The 18,907-nt window shown below is 39.7% G+C and overlaps 1 protein-coding gene across 2 annotated transcripts in view; it reads right to left on the bottom strand.

The window, feature by feature from the left end:
* Pi3K21B (phosphatidylinositol 3-kinase regulatory subunit alpha) overlaps positions 1-18,907 on the bottom strand; it is a 919,547-nt gene that overhangs the window by 836,061 nt on the left and 64,579 nt on the right. For both annotated transcript variants that reach the window (XM_067141251.2, XM_068226250.1), the window contains one exon: positions 18,014-18,468. In XM_067141251.2, coding sequence (XP_066997352.2) covers positions 18,014-18,209 — 196 coding nt within the window. In that variant the 5' untranslated portion in view covers positions 18,210-18,468. The remainder of the gene's footprint in view (positions 1-18,013; positions 18,469-18,907) is intronic.

Raw genomic sequence — 18,907 nt, 5'->3', positions numbered from 1 at the left:
GGTCGCGCGAAGGCAAATTGCTCACGCTTAATATTTTCCTTTCGCAGTGAATGCTCTGATAAAAATATAAATATGTACCCTGTTTAACTGCCTTTCTACTAGTACTAACATAATTACCCAGTTAAAATACTTTCTCAATGTAAAAAATTTAATGAAATTTTTTGCAGAATCTGGTAAAATTACACGAGTTTTTAAAGAGCGCGAGAGGTCGCGCGTGAGCAAATTGCCTCAACGTTTGCATTTGTACATTTCAATGAATGATTTGGTCACAATTCAAGATAAAACTACAGCACCACACTTCACTGAAAGCCACCATAATCCTCATGAACTTTACTTAAGAAACTTTCTTGGAAATGCAGTCATGTAAGAATGCACTACGCGAGGGGTTGCACGAAGGCAATTTTGCGGCACATGCGAGAGTGAAAGAAAACTTAAACTACTCCGGAATGCAGCAGGCAACACACTGACAATAATAAACGTCAGGCGAGACAGTTGGAGGGGAGGGATGAAACGATCGCCGTAAGCCCTACAGCGGCTAGCAACAAAATTATTAACAAATATTTTAAAAGTGAGGCAAACTGCCACGGGCGCGACCCCTCACATGTTAATAAGGACCTTTCTTGCTTGAGCAAGTCTACAATTCAATATTTCTTTGCCGGAAAAATTGAAATACGTGCCAGTTACTTGATATGAAGTTAAAAGGTCTTTTTCTGTACATAAGAACATCCTAACAGACAGAAGGCATTCGATGACCACAGAAAATGTTTAAAACTAGTTATTAATTGTGCCTCCAAATGAAATTTAGAGTTTGAATAACACCTGCACTTAACTTTTTTCGGTGGTGTTTCCCCTTCTGTGTATAAGAATACATCACATAAAGCTTAGATATTAAGTTACATACCTTTTTATTTATTATATATTTATTACATATTTAACTACATATTTATTACATATTTCTCACTTTTGTATTGCATTTTATCCGGGCTCTAGTTATAACACCTCATATAACATGCACTATGCGACTTTTTAAACTGCGAAATGGGCCATTACTCATTTGTAGTACCAGTGTTCTCCCTAGGACCTTTTTAATGAGTGCACCACCCTGCCATTTTTACAGACCGCCCAGCTAACATAACCCAGATATTTGTTAGTTATATAATATTAATACACATGAGGATTGAGTCATAAGTCATGGCAACATTTTTTCCCCCCTCGCGAACAGGAGATAACATGGAAAATCTAAGATATGCATTTGGAAATATAGGGCATGTACTTATGCAAAGTGCCTGAAGACAAATTCTAACTTCAAGAGATTCTCGTAGGAAATTGACATAACACAGGCCATTGGTAAACATTGTTTTATTATCGTATAGACAGCAAATACATGACTATGTACAATGGACAGGTCTCCACTGGTTACAGACCTTCGAAATAATCACCCAAGGTTTCCACTGTGCGTTGGCAGCAGTGGGGCAGGCGCTGAATACCATTAGCTGCATGTGTATCGCTAACGTGTGACACCTCTCTCCGAAATGCTGTTACGTCTCCACCCACCTCGCCACTGTTCTATAGGGAATGGCATGCACACCTAATGCTTCCTGCAGCTCTGCATGGCATTGGCGTGCATTTCTGCCGCAGAGAATTGCTATTTTAATATACGATCGTTGCTACTGCTTGTTGACTTCCATTTTGTGACACACTCACTCACACACTGAACTTGGGGGCATGCTTAGACCCACATCGTTGTTTACATACACCATCTAGTGGCATCATACGCAAGTACATACCGTACATTTCCAAATTGATATCTTAGATTTTCCGTATTGTCTCCTGTTCGCGAGAAAAAAAACAGTTGCCATGACTTATGACTCGACCTACGTATTTGAGTCAATGGGTGTTCCAAATTAAAATGTAAATGCTGTAGAACGGTTTCATTAAATGATAAATCTTCATTGTCAGCTAACTGCATCTGTTTAGCTTGACTATCACGTAGTGTCATACGCGAGCGATGTCTGAAGCAGCATGGAATCGCATGCGAGCATCCGATTCTGCATGGCCTTTCAAACTCGTATGGTACTCCATAGCAACAGAGTGGTAAGCCCTGGTGTTGCATGAACGAGGTGTAGAACACTAGAAGATCAAAATACTGTCTTATGTGTCGTTCGTGAAACACAAAAATAGTTCAATTATACAGTTAATGTTTACCTGTCTGATATTATTGTTAATGCCCAGAGGGAAATAAATTGAATTTTTACCATATCCATTTTTTAAAAAATAGTTTACACCACCCAGCTACTCATTACTACCACCCGGCTGACGAAAATTTCTGGGGAGTACGCCGAGTACTGTACATGCCATCAAACACAATAGCTTCGAAACAGACAAAACATCTACACAAACAACTGAACAAAAGAAGTTCATAAAAGAAGTTCTGAGGGTTGAGGAACAGACTGCTGGAGGAGGAGGAAGAAGATTTTTGCAGAATCTAAGGGAGTACAGTTTGAACATAATGATAATTTTTCTGCTGCCATAAAATATGTAAAACCTTGAACTGTTGTTTATTTGTGGAAGTAACTTCTAGTGAACTGAAAAATACTGAACCAAACACAAATTGGTATGAATCTCAAGATTTTCATGATAAGCATGTGTTGACAATGGAATATCTGGAATTAAAGCTAGAAGCCAATGAAGTTGATTCAATTAATAATATTTTAACAAAGGAGGAAGTGATCTACATTGGGATAATAATGGAAACTTCTAAAGAGAGTGAGGACAATAAAACAAATGACAGTGAACGAAAGTTGTAACCTAGTGAAATCATCAATGAAATCATTGCTGAAAAGAGCAAGAATGAAAATAAATCTTATCTTGAGAGCAAAGACTGAAAATGTAGCAGCTGTGGCCTTAAGCTATAGCTCCAGTTTCATAAGGTGTGAAAATGGGATACCACAGAACCAAGGAGGAACAACCAGAGAACAGATTTCCCTACTGATGAACTATTCAAAACTTGTGTTTTGCTGGAAATTTGTGTGTGTATCTGGAACTGGTTATAATTTACATTTTCAGTAATCAGCTGAGAAGCAAAGTCAGTTAGACGCTCATCTTACAGGCTCATGATTGCAGGGCTGAATCCCGGCAGTCAGTTGACATTCAGCAGTCACCAGCATGGCGGGGTTTGAAAAATATTTTGGATGTTCTTCACCACTGTCTGGCCAAGTGGAGCATGTAGACATGACAGCTGCAAGTTAGGATTCAGTGGGTACATACAGGCCCAACCGTACATTCCAACTGCTCTAGCTGACGAACGAGCCAAACACAGAACTACAGCATAAGGGGGAAGTAAGACTGCAACTACAACGGCCCAATCAGGCAATGTAAGGCTTGTGGGGGAACAACGCAACATTCTGCATCATCTTGCATTGTTGGTACGAGACTAGCAGTAACAGACTCGCATTAACAACATACCAACCTATTTATTGTTGAGCAAGAGTTATACCCAGAGGCAGTCTTTCAGCAGGATAATACCTGTTCATGAGGTGCCTCATAATGTGGAGCTGCTCCTGTTACGAGCGAAGACACTGGATCTATCCTCAATCATGAATGTGTCAAATTGACAGATATCAATTACAGCCATGCTGGAATCTTCAAAAATTAAAACATCAGTTAGAAAGCTGTGGGGAGACCAGTTAAGAGAATGGATACAACACATGACATTTCCAAACTGAATCACAGCAGGTCTCCGGGCCAGATCACATAATGAAAAATAAGAAGGTTGCAACTCCCACACCAGCTAAAACCAGGCTGAGTGGCTCAGGCGGTTGAGGTGCTGGCCTTCTGACACCAACCTGGCAGGTTTGATCCTAACTCAGTCCAGTGGTATTTGAAGGTGCTCAAATATGCCCGCCTCATGCCGGTAGATTTACTGGCACATAAAATAACTCCTGCGGGACTAAATTCCAGAACCTCTGCGTCTCCGAAAACCGTAAAAGTAGTTAGTGGGATGTAAAGCAAACGTCATTATTATTATTATTATTATTATTATTATTATTATTATTATTATAAACCTACCAGTGGCATCATAATTACCTACTAACCTATTACCATCTGATGTGCAGTTTCAAAACTTTTCAATATCTTGTGTTCAGCGTGCTCAGTTTTTGTTTGTCTATTATTCTCCTCTCCTCCCGAAGGTATCACCACCTTGACGAAGGCAAAATATATTTTGCCGGGTGTTTATTGGAGGCTTGCGTGGTCAAATGATCCTTAGAGCTATGCCGGCGGAAGCCGGACAGGTGATGATCCAGACTAAGCGTGATACCCTGGTACTCCAGGTTGGGGGTTGAGCGTAGGGTTAACTCCCCTACCTCGTAAAAAAACAACTGTTATGGATACCTTAAGAATGAATAAAGCAGGACTGGAAAACTTGGTGACGAACCGGCGAGAAAAACGGCTAAAGAGAAGGAAAAAGGATATTATATTAGCAACGTGGAATGTTAAGACATTGAAGAGACCTGGCAAGTTGAAAGAATTAAGGACTGAAATGGATAAGTATGGAGTGAAAATAGCAGCTCTACAGGAACTGAGATGGAAAGGGCAAGGGATGATGATGTCTGGACAACATATCTTGATGTACAGTGGAGAAAAAGCAGGCAGTAATGGCACAGGATTCCTCATACATAAGTCGATAAAGCAAAGTGTGATCAACTTTACTCCAATCAATGATAGGATGTGCTCTGTGAGAATTAGGGCAAAATTCTTCAACGTAACTGTGTTTTGTGTGTACGCTCCTACTGAGGAGGCAGAAGATGAGAAGAAAGATGCATTTTATACTAAATTGGAGGAAGAAATTAATAAAGTTCAAAGGCATGATGTGAAAATTATCCTTGAAGATTTAAATGCAAAAATTGGAAGAGAAGAGGTGTACAAACACTTAGTAGGGAAGGAAAGCCTGCATGAAGTAAGTAATGATAACGGATTGAGATTGACTGATTTTGTGAGTGGAAAGCAGATGATAATTAAAAGTACTTGGCATCCTAGGAAAAACATTCACAAGGAGACCTGGATTTCACCAGATGGTGTGACAAGAAATCAAATAGACCATGTTATCAGACAGTCGACATGCATCAGATATTATGGAAGTTAGAAGCTGCAGAGGTGCTGATGCAGATACAGACCACTATCTTGTTAGAGTCAAGTACAGACAAAAAATAGATTTGGCAAGAACGGAAAAAGTAACAAGAAAGGCAAAGCACAATATTGAAGGTCTAAAAAATGAGGAATTGCAAGAGAAATACAAAAAGAAAATGGCTGAATCTTTGGAAATAAAAAGGGAATTATGGGAGAAAGGAGAAGTGGAAGATAAATGGGAGATACTGAAAACAACTATCAGTGAAGTTGCAGATAGTACCCTGGGAAAGAAGAAATTGGTAAAGAAAGCAGAATGGTTTGATGAGGAATGTTCAACATTAATCCAAGAGAGGAATGATGCTAGGAACAGAATGCTCCAAAGGAGAACAAGACAAACAGTAGAAGAGTATAGAGAGAAACGAAGAAGAGCAGATAAGATATGTAGATATAAGAAAAGAGCTTTTGAAAGAAAGAGAATCGAAGAACTGGATGAAATGAAGGATAGAAACGAGGTACGAAAGTTCTATGAAAGTACAAAAGACCTTAAGAGAGGATTTCAACCAAGAGCTGTTTTCTTCAAGGATAAAGATGGAAACCTTCTGGGTGATAAAAGCAAAGTGCTTGGAAGATGGCAGGAGTATTTTTACGAGTTACTCAATGGAAATAATGAAGATGATAGAGAGGAGGAAAATATAAATGTTGATGGGGAAGAAAGAGAATTGGAAGAGGAATCAGTAAAACAGCCAGACTTAGAAGAGGTCAAAGCTGCAATTAATGCATTAAAGAATAATAGAGCCCCAGGTGAAGATGGAATGGAGTCAGAGCTGTTGAGATATGGGGGAGAGGGAATAGAAAAGGCTGTTTATGAATTGATTAAGGAGGTTTGGACAAAGGAGGAAATATCCAAGGATTGGACATTGGGTATAATTTACCCAATACATAAAAAGGGAGATAAGGCAGTATGTGGAAATTATCGAGGGATCACCTTGCTGGATGGAACGTACAAGGTTTTTGGTAAGGTACTAGCCTTAAGATTGGAATTATGGATGGAAAGAATATTAGGGGATTACCAAGCAGGTTTTAGAAAACATCGCTCTACTCTGGATCAGATATTTATATTACGACAAGTACTAGAGAAATTTTATGAATATGACAAACAGCTACATCAGCTGTATGTGGATTTTAAACAGGCATATGACAGTCTAGATAGGAGTAAAATTTACAAGATTATGAAAGAATTTGGAATCCCAAGGAAATTGATTAGATTAACAGAAATGACTTTGAAAACAACAGTATGCAAGGTGAGAGTGGAGCAAGATCTGTCAGAGGAGTTTTTAGTGGAGAGAGGACTAAGACAGGGAGATGTACTTTCCATACTGCTTTTTAACCTAGCATTGGAAAAAGTAATCCGTCAATTGCCCATCAACCCAGGGGGAACCATTTTGAACAGATTAGTACAAGTGATAGCATATGCTGATGATGTAGCAATAATTGCAAGAAATGAAAGAGCTCTTGAAGAGAGCTACTCAGTATTAGAAGAGAAAGCACGGGACCTAGGACTAGAAGTGAATATAAACAAAACAAAATATATGAAGATGGGAGATACAGAGGGAGTAAGAGGAAGGACCCCAGTAAGATTAAATGGGAAGGAATATCAAAGAGTCACATCTTTCAAATATCTAGGCTCTATAATAACAGAGGACAATAACACCTCCGTGGAAATACAGGAGAGGATAACAAGTGGAAACTGATGCTTTTACGCCTTGCAAAATATGTTTAAATCCAGGAATGTCAGCAGGAATACAAAAATTAAAATATACACAATAGTACTAAGACCAATAGTTATGTATGGATCAGAATGCTGGGTGATGACCTCCAGAGAAGTACAGTGGCTGTTACGGTGGGAAAGGAAGATATTGAGAAAGATATTCGGTGCAGTAAGAGAGCAGGATGGGTGGAGAATGAGGACAAATGTAGAGCTGCAAGGACTGTTTGGCCAGCCAGACATTGTTACTAAAATTAAGCAGGGAAGAATTAGGTGGGCCGGTCATGTTCAGAGAATGGCAGAAACCAGCACCGTTAAAAAGGTGTTTATAGGGAAACTTGATGGAAGGAGGAGGAGAGGAAGACCCAGGAAAAGATGGATTGATGATGTTGAGGATGACCTTAGAAAGTTAGGAGTTAAACGTTGGAGAAGAAAAGCTGAGGACCGAGATGAATGGAGGCAGGTGATAAAGGAGGCCAAGGACCTACAAGGACTGTAGCGCCGACCAGAAGAAGAAGAAATTATTCTCCTCTTCAATACAAGAGTACAGTACAGGCCTATGTACAATGCAATAGTTACAAAGAGATGAGATTGTCACAGTATATGGCAGCATGGAGTACTGCATCAAATCAGTCCCAAGACTCACGACTCAAACAATACTTCTATACATTGCAACTGGGTTCCAGTTACACAACAGATAGTAAATAATAATAATAATAATAATAATAATAATAATAATAATAATAATAATAATAATAAAAATTTAAATTACATGGAATTTGGACATCTTTAAGACAAGCAAAAACACCAGACTGCATCATAAAATAAACATCAGGTTGGGCAACGTGACGACTATAAGAAAGGTTATGGAGCAGGTGTGGGAACCTCACCAGGGCCACGGGGATATGTAAGTTGCGGATTTTAAGAAAAATCAATGGTAATCCCTTGATATGTGATTTTTTCCTTCAAAATAAACATTACAAACAAAATTCATCAATTCAAAATTCAGGTTATCATGGGCCAAAACATACGAGTTTAGGTGTAATTTACCAAGGGCTATTCCCTTAAGTCAAAGAGGCTAACCAAAAAGATACTTTAACAGACTGCAACCTTCAGAGTACAATGATTAAAGGTAATAGGAACCACATGATGTTAAAATAATACATAATAGAAACAAGAGGGACACCGGAAATACGAAAACTTGACACAGGGGCTACCTGAATTTACTCCCAACCAAAAACACTTCTGGTGTGGGGTAGAGGAACAACTAGCATACATCAAGTGACACAAAGTTACGGGAGGCAACCCCGAGGGAAATGAAATGTATCCATTAATTATACAATTACCAAAGCAAAGAAAATGGGAATTGTCTCCAAAATCAACAGTGGGGGCCCAGCTGAAATAGCTAAAGCATCTTAATAATTGAGTGGTGAGACAGGGCGGGTAGGGGTAAACTCCTATGCGGAAAGAAAAGCAAACTATTAAATATAAATTAAGATGGAAATGAAACCAACAGTGCTTACCCCAAGGCAGGCCATCCCGTGTGGGAGGATCGCCGAAGTGGATCTGCTCGCTAGACTGACGAGAACCAAAAAGACCACGAAATCTTGCCTCGCTCTCTTAAGGAGGCCGAGGCTGGCCCCAGTCCGATCACCAGGTAACCAAACAGGCCACAGAAGCTTACCTCTCGCCACCCAGATCCACTAATCAAAACCCCAGTTACTTCCTCCAACTGAAATATTTATCAAGAACTTTCAATGTTCAGAAATGAGTAAACAACTAGAACATGCTTCTAGAATCGACAGGGGCAGACACCCCCTGTTCTCTAAGTCCAAATTGTAACGTTCCAGACATCACAGTGTAATTATGTTAATTATATTATGTTTAATTAATTCAGGAATGGTATATTTGACGTCATGACATCTTCGCACGTAATTTTATTATAATTCATGTTTGATCATTTGCTCACTATCATTTCATTACTTTGTAACTACGACTTGTAAACAAGGTCTGAATATCCTTAAATTAACATAGATTCTTGCGACATTTGTGTAAATTTTGCAGTAGATTTTCCTCTATCTTGCCACATGATTGAGGAAGAAGAAGTGACAAATTTAGAACTCAATTCTTGGAAAAAGCCGGCACGTATCCAGGCGTTGTAACCGCACCTACTGTGTTCCGAGTTGAGTAATTCAAACTGGTCACTGCCTACATTTTCAAAGGAGCGTCACGTTGCCATGGATACTGAGTGGAATGGCTAATACAAGTACAGTTGATAGCATCGGAGGGGAACCTTCATTTTCGATATCTGGAGTATGGAGAGACGTGTTACCTGATTGGACCACGCGTTTCGACCTGTAATTAGAGCCAGTAAAGCTTACTTAAGGGCGTGTTGGAGCTCTTGGCTTCATTAGTTTCGATTCGATTCTATCTTGTATTTTGCTTTAGGTCTGAGGACTTGTCGTATGGTTGATGTACCATAGTGGACTAGTTTGATAGTTTATCACTTCATTCTTCACTTCGTTACCACAACGTGGTACTTAGGAATTTCTGAATGATGGGCGTATAACCACTCTCATCAGGAAGTACAAACAGCTATAATACTAGACCGGTTTGTACCAGTCTAAAACAATAGGTAGCATTAAACTAGCTAGAAATGAAACTATGGTACACATTTTCAGTAAAGTTGGAAGGATTGTTAATTCAACATCCTCACCGCATAACCCAAGGGGGTTTTTCTGCTGGCTAGTTGCTTTACATCGCACCGACACAGATACGTCTTATGGTGACGGTGGGACAGGAAAGGGTTAGGAGTGGGAAGCGGCCGTGGCCTTAAGGTATAGCCCCAGCATTTGCCTAGTGTGAAAATGGGAAACCACGGAAAACCATTTTCAGGGCTGCTGACAATGGGGTTCAAACCTACTATCTCCCGAATACTGGATACTGACCGCACTTAAGCGGCTGCAGCTATCGAACTCGGTGGGGGTTTTTCTAACAGTGATTCAGGGCTCATCTATAATATATGGAATAAAGCATAACAGGGAGTGGTAGTTTCGAAGCCATCATCCTGTTAGTGGTTGATGCACTGGGCAAGGCAGGAATGGTACTTGGCGGCAGATGGAGGTATCTCAAAGACGACCGGTGATGTCCCAGCTACAAGGACGGAGGCTTTCCAAGGACCAGCAGAACAAGACCACATGGTGAGCAAGCGAGTTAAAATTATTGCAAGTTTCCGCGAGGTAGAGTCATTTGATTCTTTTTGTTAAATTCATTTCTCGTAAAACCGTCGTCATTTTTTAAAATTCAGTATAATAAATGTTACTTTCTTGGTTCATTTTAATCAGTCTGCCTTAATTAGCCTTGTGATTTCTAATTCTCCTGCTTAATGATGAGTGTGATGAGAGTCCGTCCGAGCTTTCTTATAAATTTTTGTTTTTAAGTCAACTTAAAGAATGGTGCCCTTAGCTTGGATAGTTGCATTTCTCGTTCAATTGTTCTCAAAAAGGGGCAAGTCACAAAGTCACAAAAGTTTCACGATGTTACAAAATATCACCCAACAATAATGAAAACAACCCCCTACAATTTTCAATGTTATAAAATATACGTAGTTACATTTCCAAACGACTGTTTTCTACAAGTCCACCAGTCTAAATAAAACACATTTTTTTCTTTCCCCCCCCCCCCCTGCAAAACCTGTCACATATATAAAATAAGAGTTTTGTCTGTACATTGCTCAGAATTGAAAAAGGATGATATTTCTGAATAAGTCGTGTCCAAAGTAACAAGGAAATGCACTTTTTAATTTTCCGTAATTTCTGTCTGTCTGTATGTATGTACACGCATCACGAGGATGCAAAGTCTGGGAATAATTCGCTACAATCTAGGCCATAAATAATATTATTCACGCAGAGAAAAATGGTAGTTTACGGCAAGGCCTAAAATGTAAATCTCAAATATTTATGTTATTAGTGGTCGTATTGATAAATACTACACAACTGAAGTTATAAAGTACCTATTAAATTTCCGATCATTTATGTCTTATACATTTTTACCGTACCGGCATGATTACAGAGATATTCATACATACATACATACATACATTATCATTATAGACTGTTATGCCTTTCAGCGTTCAGTCTGCAAGCCTCTGAGAATTTACTAAACGTCGCCACAATCCTCGATTTGCAACTAGTGTTGTGGCCTCATTTAGTTCTATACCTCTTATCTTTAAATCGTTAGAAACAGAGTCTAACCATCGTCGTCTTGGTCTCCCTCTACTTCTCTTACCCTCCATAACAGAGTCCATTATTCTCCTAGGTAACCTATCCTCCTCCATTCGCCTCACATGACCCCACCACCGAAGCCGGTTTATGCGTACAGCTTCATCCATCGAGTTCATTCCTAAATTAGCCTTTATCTCCTCATTCCGAGTTCCCTCCTTCCATTGTTCCCACCTGTTTGTACCAGCAATCATTCTTGCTACTTTCATGTCTGTTACTTCTAACTTATGAATAAGATATCCTGAGTCCACCCAGCTTTCGCTCCCATAAAGCAAAGTTGGTCTGAAAACAGACCGATGTAAAGATAGTTTCGTCTGGGAGCTGACTTCCTTCTTACAGAATACTGCTGATCGCAACTGCGAGCTCACTGCATTAGCTTTACTACACCTTGATTCAATCTCACTTACTATATTACCATCCTGGGAAAACACACAACCTAAATACTTGAAATTATCGACCTGTTCTAGCTTTGTATCACCAATCTGACATTCAATTCTGTTGGATTTCTTACCTACTGACATCAATTTAGTCTTCGAGAGGCTAATTTTCATACCATACTCATTGCACCTATTTTCAAGTTCCAAGATGTTAGACTGCAGGCTTTCGGCACAGTCTGCCATTAAGACCAAGTCGTCAGCATAGGCCAGGCTGCTTACTACATTTCCACCTAACTGAATCCCTCCCTGCCATTTTATACCTTTCAGCATATGATCCATGTAAACTACGAACAGCAAAGGTGAAAGATTACAGCCTTGTCTAACTCCTGTAAGTACCCTGAACCAAGAACTCATTCTGCCATCAATTCTCACTGAAGCCCAATTGTCAACATAAATGCCTTTGATTGATTTTAATAATCTACTTTTAATTCCATAGTCCCCCAGTATAGCGAACATCTTTTCCCTCGGTACCCTGTCATATGCTTTCTCTAGATCTACGAAACATAAACACAACTGCCTATTCCTCTCGTAGCATTTTTCAATTACCTGGCGCATACTGAAAATCTGATCCTGACAGCCTCTCTGTGGTCTGAAACCACACTGGTTTTCATCCAACTTCCTCTCAACGACTGATCGCACCCTCCCTTCCAAGATGCCTGTGAATACTTTGCCTGGTATACTAATCAATGAAATACCTCGATAGTTGTTGCAATCCTTCCTGTTCCCTTGCTTATGGATAGGTGCAATTACTGCTTTTGTCCAATCTGAAGGTACCTTACCAACACTCCACGCTAATTTTACTACTCTATGAAGCCATTTCATCCCTGCCTTCCCACTATACTTCACCATTTCAGGTCTAATTTCATCTATTCCTGCTGCCTTATGACAATGGAGTTTATTTACTATCCTTTCCACTTCCTCAAGCATAATTTCACTAACATCATTTTCCTCCTCCCCATGACCTTGACTGTTTGCAACACCACCATGATGATTTCCTTTTACATTGAGAAGATGTTCAAAATATTCCCTCCACCTCTCCAGTGATTCCCTGGGATCTGTTATGAGTTCACCTGAATTACTCAAAACACTGTTCATTTCCTTTTTCCCTCCCTTCCTAAGATTCTTTATTACTGTCCAGAAAGGTTTCCCTGCTGCTTGACCTAGTCTTTCCAGGTTATTACCAAAATCTTCCCATGACTTCTTTTTGGATTCAACAACTATTTGTTTCGCTCTGTTTCTTTCATCTACGTACAAATCCCTGTCTGCCTCGGCCCTTGTTTGGAGCCATTTCTGATAAGCCTTCTTTTTACGTTTACAGGCTGCTCTCACTTCATCATTCCACCAAGATGTTCGCCTTTTCCCATCTTTACACACAGTTGTTCCTAGGCATTCCCTTGCTGTTTCTACTACAGCATCCCTGTATGCCACCCATTCACTTTCTATATCCTGAACCTGCTTACTGTCTACTGTTCGAAACTTCTCACTAATCATATCCATGTACTTCTGTCTAATTTCCTCATCCTGGAGATTTTCTACCCTTATTCGTTTGCAGACAGATTTCATTTTCTCTACCCTAGGCCTAGAGATACTTAGTTCACTACAGATCAGATAATGGTCTGTATCATCGAAAAATCCCCGAAAAACTCGTACATTCCTAACAGATTTCCTGTATTCAAAGTCTGTTAAGATATAGTCTATTATGGATCTGGTACCCCTAGCCTCCCATGTGTAGCGGTGAATAGCCTTATGCTTGAAGAATGTATTTGTAACAGCTAAACCCATACTAGCACAGAAGTCCAGCAAACGCTTCCCATTCCCATTAGCTTCCATATCTTCCCCACATTTACCAATCACCCTTTCGTATCCTTCAGTTCTATTCCCAACTCTCGCATTGAAATCGCCCATTAGCACTATTCTATCCTTGCTGTTGACCCTGACCACGATGTCACTCAATGCTTCATAAAACTTGTCAACTTCATCCTCATCTGCACCCTCACATGGTGAATACACGGACACAATTCTTGTCCTAATTCCTCCCACTGACAAATCTACCCACATCATTCGCTCATTTACGTGCCTAACAGAAACTATGTTGCGTGCAATGGTATTCCTGATAAAGAACCCTACCCCAGACTCTGCCCTTCCCTTTCTAACACCCGTCAAGTACACTTTATAATCTCCTATCTCTTCCTCCTTATCTCCCCTTACCCGAATATCACTTACTCCTAGCACATCCAGATGCATCCTCTTTGCTGACTCAGCAAGTTCTACCTTCTTTCTTCCATAAGCCCCATTAATATTGATAGCTCCCCATCGAATTCCATTTCGTTCACCAAGTTGTTTCCAAGGAGTCCCTCGCCTGTCAAATGGGAGTGGGACTCCATTACTCCCATAGGTCCGAGGCTTGCTTAAAGTGTTCTGAGCTCGGTAAATTCATGAAGCAGGATGCTGCCCTACTTGCACATAGTCCAAGTGAGGATCTCTCCTCTAACGGGTTATGGACCACCGGTGAATTGTGTAGTCCTGGCCGCCTGAGCACAAGGAGGACCACGACTCAGAATATGTCCGAGATGCCCACTCCCATTCCATAGCAACTGGTATCCCGACTCTCAGGACCACTTACTAGGCCACTCAGCCGTTGCCCATGGTTCACGAACTAGGACGTGACTACAGTAACCCACAAACATGAACCATGAGATATTCATGAATTTGGATTTTTGTTACTAAGTCCATATCAGCACCCAGTCAAGAGAAAATGGGAAAACAGAATGAAAATCAGTATGTAAAGTCAGAGAATAAAGAACTACAGTCAACGCTATAAATAACTATATAAGACGCCCTAATATCACAGAGTCGAAAGAAAACTAAATGTGAAGGCCTACAATATAGAAAACTCATACAATTGATCAACAATAACATTGCACTGAACATTGTTTGCTGTGATGTGCTTTGTGTCTTCTGTTGCCACTCATCTCCGATAGATAGGATTACTGCTCCGTACTGAGTATTTTTTAAAAATTTGCTTTACATTACACCGATACAGATAGGTCTTATGGCGGCAACGGGGTAGGAAAGTGCTAGGAGTGTGAAAGAAGCGGCCTTGGCCTTAACTAAGGCACAGCCCCAGCATTTGCCTTGTGTGAAAATGGGAAACCAAGGAATACCATCTTCAGGGCTGCCGACAGTGGGGTTCAAATCCACTATTTTCTGGATGCAAGCTCGCAGCTGCACGCCCCTAACCACGCGGCCAACACGTCTGGTTGTACCGAGTTTAACAGCCTGCCTGAATATTGGCGGGAAGTAGCTGTGGAGTTAGATAACTTTCTTCTTTAGCATGCCATTCCTCTGGTTCATTAATTTTCTGATACTACTGGTACATAACACACTGGTTCATCATAGCATTCGAGCTATTCAATCTCTACACTGAGGAATTGATTTGAATGAGCAGTGTGCATATTTATCAGAATAATGGCAGAGGAGTGTTCACAGCTGTCTGGGGCCTGGTCATTCCACCTCTGTGACTTTGGACCGTTACATTGGCATCGTAGTGCTGTTTGTTAAAGTGAGAAAATGTGCGCTTTTTCCTTTGATCTAGTACTTTATATGATTATTTTGCTTTCCTACTGACGTTTTTGTCATGACCTTTGTTGACTTCAATTATGAAAACCACAAAGACAGTCTTTCTGAGAATCCCTTAGCGAAGCACGGGTACATCAGCTAATATTCATTAAAAATCATCATTGATTAATTCGTTGACAAGGCAACAAACTGTAAGCCTAGGAAAATATATTTGTAACTAGGTACAAGCTCCAAAAGACAGTTTGAAAAGGTTATGGATCTACAACATCAAATCCAACTGCAAGATTATCTACACAATGATTATATCGATCAAAATTCATCACAAATAAGAGCAGAGAAGTGAAGAATAATATTTAATATAAATCTAAAGACAAAGGATGGTGTTAAAAACAACACTGGCATGCTAAAATGTTAGTGAAAACAAGAAAACTGCAGTTTTTCAAAGAATGTAATTGTTTCTGCCTGATATAAGCTACAGTATCAGGACACCGACTTCGCAATAATCTTAGCACTTGTGAAATAGTACGAGTTAATCAAAAGAGTGTGTTGAATGTCCTTCACACAATGGAAAGACTGGAATTCTGCAAGTCTCATTTCTAATACAGCATCGTTATAACAGGCCATAACCATATACAACAAACTGTTCCTCGACTCTTCCACACAAAGGTAATTTTCTTACTATCCAGAAATTTCCTAGCCAGTCCCAAGTATGTTATTGTGAAACCAGTCTCGACAATCAGCATTGTTGTTGTGTCTGTACTGGTGTATCCAGCAGCAGGCAACTACGAAGGAGACCGTCTAAGACAAAATCATCATTCCAGTATTTGCCTGGAACTGAAATGGGAAAAAAACAAATTTAAGAATGGTCAACACTGTGACTGAAGATACAAAAGTTGAAAACTAGAAAAGCTGCTGGAATTGATAAGGTTTCGGGGGATATACTAAAGACAATGGGTTGGGATATAGTACCATATCTGAAGTACTTGTTTGATTTTTGTTTGCAAGAAGGAACTTTACCAAATGAATGGAGAGTTGCTATAGTAGCCCCTGTATATAAGGGAAAGGGTGATAGGCATAAAGCTGAAAATTACAGGCCAGTCAGTTTGACATGCGTTGTATGTAAGCTTTGGGAAAACATTCTTTCTGATTATATAAGACATGTTTGTAAAATTAATAATTGGTTTGACAGACGGCAGTTTGGGTTTAGGAAAGGTTATTCCACTGAAGCCCAACTTGTAGGATTCCAGCAAGATATAGCAGATATCCTGGATTCTCAGGAGGTCAGTTGGACTGTACTGCGATTGACTTATCTAAGGCATTTGATAGGGTAAATCATGGGAAACTACTGGCCAAAATGAGTGCAATTGGACTTGACAAAAGAGTGACTGAATGGGTGGCTCTGTTTCTAGAAAATTGAACCCAGAGAATTAGAGTAGGTGAAGCTTTATCTGTCCCTGTAAAAATTAAGAGGGGAATTCCTCAAGGCAGTATTATTGGACCTTTATATTTTCTTACATATATCAATGATATGTGTAAAGAAGTGGAATCAGAGATAAGACTTTTCGCAGATGATGTTATTCTGTACAGAGTAATAAATAAGTTACAAGATTGTGAGCAACTGCAAAATGACCTCGATAATGTTGTGAGATGGACAGTAGGCAATGATATGATGATTAATGGGGATAAAAGTCAGGTTGTAAGTTTCACAAATACGAAAAGTCCTCTCAGTTTTAATTACTGCGTTGATGGGGTGCAAGTTCCCTTTGGGGATCATTGTAAATACCTAGGTATAAATATAAGGAAAGATCTTCATTGGGGTAATCACATAAATATGATTGTAAATAAAGGGTACAGATCTCTGCACATGGTTATGAGAGTATTTAGGGGTTGCAGTAAGGATGTAAAGGAGAGAGCAAATTTGTCTCTGGTGAGACCTCAACTTGAGTATGGTTCCAGTATATGGGAACTTTACCAGGATTACTTGATTCAGGAACTGGAAAAAATCCAAAGAAAAGCAGCTCGATTTGTTCTGGGCGATTTCCGACAAAAGAGTAGCGTTACAAAAATGTTGCAGTTTGGGCTGGGAAGACTTGGTAGAAAGGAGACGAGCTGCTCGACTAAGTGGAATGTTCCGAGCTGTCAGTGGAGAGATGGCGTGGGAGGACATCAGTAGACGAATAAGTTTGGATGGTGTCTTTAAAAGTAGGAAAGATCACAATATGAAGATAAAGTTGGAATTCAAGAGGACAAATTGGGGCAAATATTCGTTTATAGGAAGGGGAGTTAGGGATTGGAATAACTTACCAAGGGAGATGTTCAATAAATTTCCAATTTCTTTGCAATCATTAAGAAAAAGCTAGGAAAACAACAGATAGGGAATCTGTCACCTGGGCGACTGCCCTAAATGCAGATCAGTAGTGATTGATTGACTGATTGAAGTCTATCTCGAAATTTTTTAAAGAATGGTCAACACTGTGACTGAAATTTTTTTAAAGAATGGTCAACACTGTGACTGAAGTCTATCTCCCGAAATCACAAATAGAGGTCGTTGTCACTGTGCTCCCTTCCGACTTCTTGCCACAGTAAGTTGTCTGATGACTGATCTAGATTGAGTTAACTATCAAAAGCAGGTTAGCAACAATACTGGAACAGAAATTCAGAAGGAAAAACAAAATCCTGACTTCAGATAATTCAGTACATTTCCTTCTAAAAACTATCACTTAATAACATCACTTTCTATGTGCAATTTTAAAACAAAGACATACGACAATGTACAGGCAGTAAGACAACACTCTGAGGTAAAATTTAAAAATTAGTCTACTTACTAGGTACATAGCCTTCCACTCCAGAGCGCCTGTTGAATGCATGTAACCAGCCATTAGGAGTTGCAACTGATTCTCCATTCTTAACCAGCGTGCTGCCTTGTGGAATCTCCAGTACATCATCAACCTGCAGGGCAAGCTCATCCTGAGCATGTGGAGTATAAGGGTGCACTGCCTGGTAAAGTGTAAAGTCTCCCATTGCTCTGACCAACTGAGCATAGGGGCAAAGATGTTCCAACGTTCATTGTTTAATCTTACACATGTTTGTAAGTCAGCGATATACATATAGGTGACTAGGAAGAAAACAAGTGCAGCTAAGATGAATCTCTCCCCAGTGTTTGTAACTTCACGTATTCCACACTAATTTCACATGTTCTTAAGCTTCGCTGCACCTGGTACAATCACACAATACGTCACTGCACATACGGGGGAAAAGTGCTCCATTTTAACCATAGTTCCTGAAACACAAAATATGGGAGTTATTTCCACAGAGTAAGCAACAGTATAACTATTATAAGACATACACAGCAGAAAGAAGATATAAGAACATAAGACATTGAAATGTACTAATAAAAACTGAAGCTATCTCACGAAGTATATCTTCAACCGAACATTTAAAATACTACGAAGTATATCTCCAAGCGAACACTTAAAATACTAATTTTCGTGGAGGTCTATTTGTATCATTCCCAACTATACTGGCTTGTGAGAGTAACCCCACACATTGCAGTTGAAATTAAGGTCACAAATAAATCATAATTTATTGAGCTTTGAAGGGTGCCCACCCAATTTGTGGCTTACAATCTATTGTTGCTTGGTTAAGTATCATTGCATTAATGTATTCAGTTTTTGCCACTATTCCAATCATGGTAGATTGTGTAATATGCTTACAATATT

This window comes from Anabrus simplex, chromosome 2 (assembly GCF_040414725.1).
Source record: "Anabrus simplex isolate iqAnaSimp1 chromosome 2, ASM4041472v1, whole genome shotgun sequence".
NCBI classification, from domain to species: Eukaryota; Metazoa; Arthropoda; class Insecta; order Orthoptera; family Tettigoniidae; genus Anabrus; species Anabrus simplex.
Note: the sequence above shows the minus strand (reverse complement) of the source record. Positions and strands in the feature narration are given on the sequence as shown.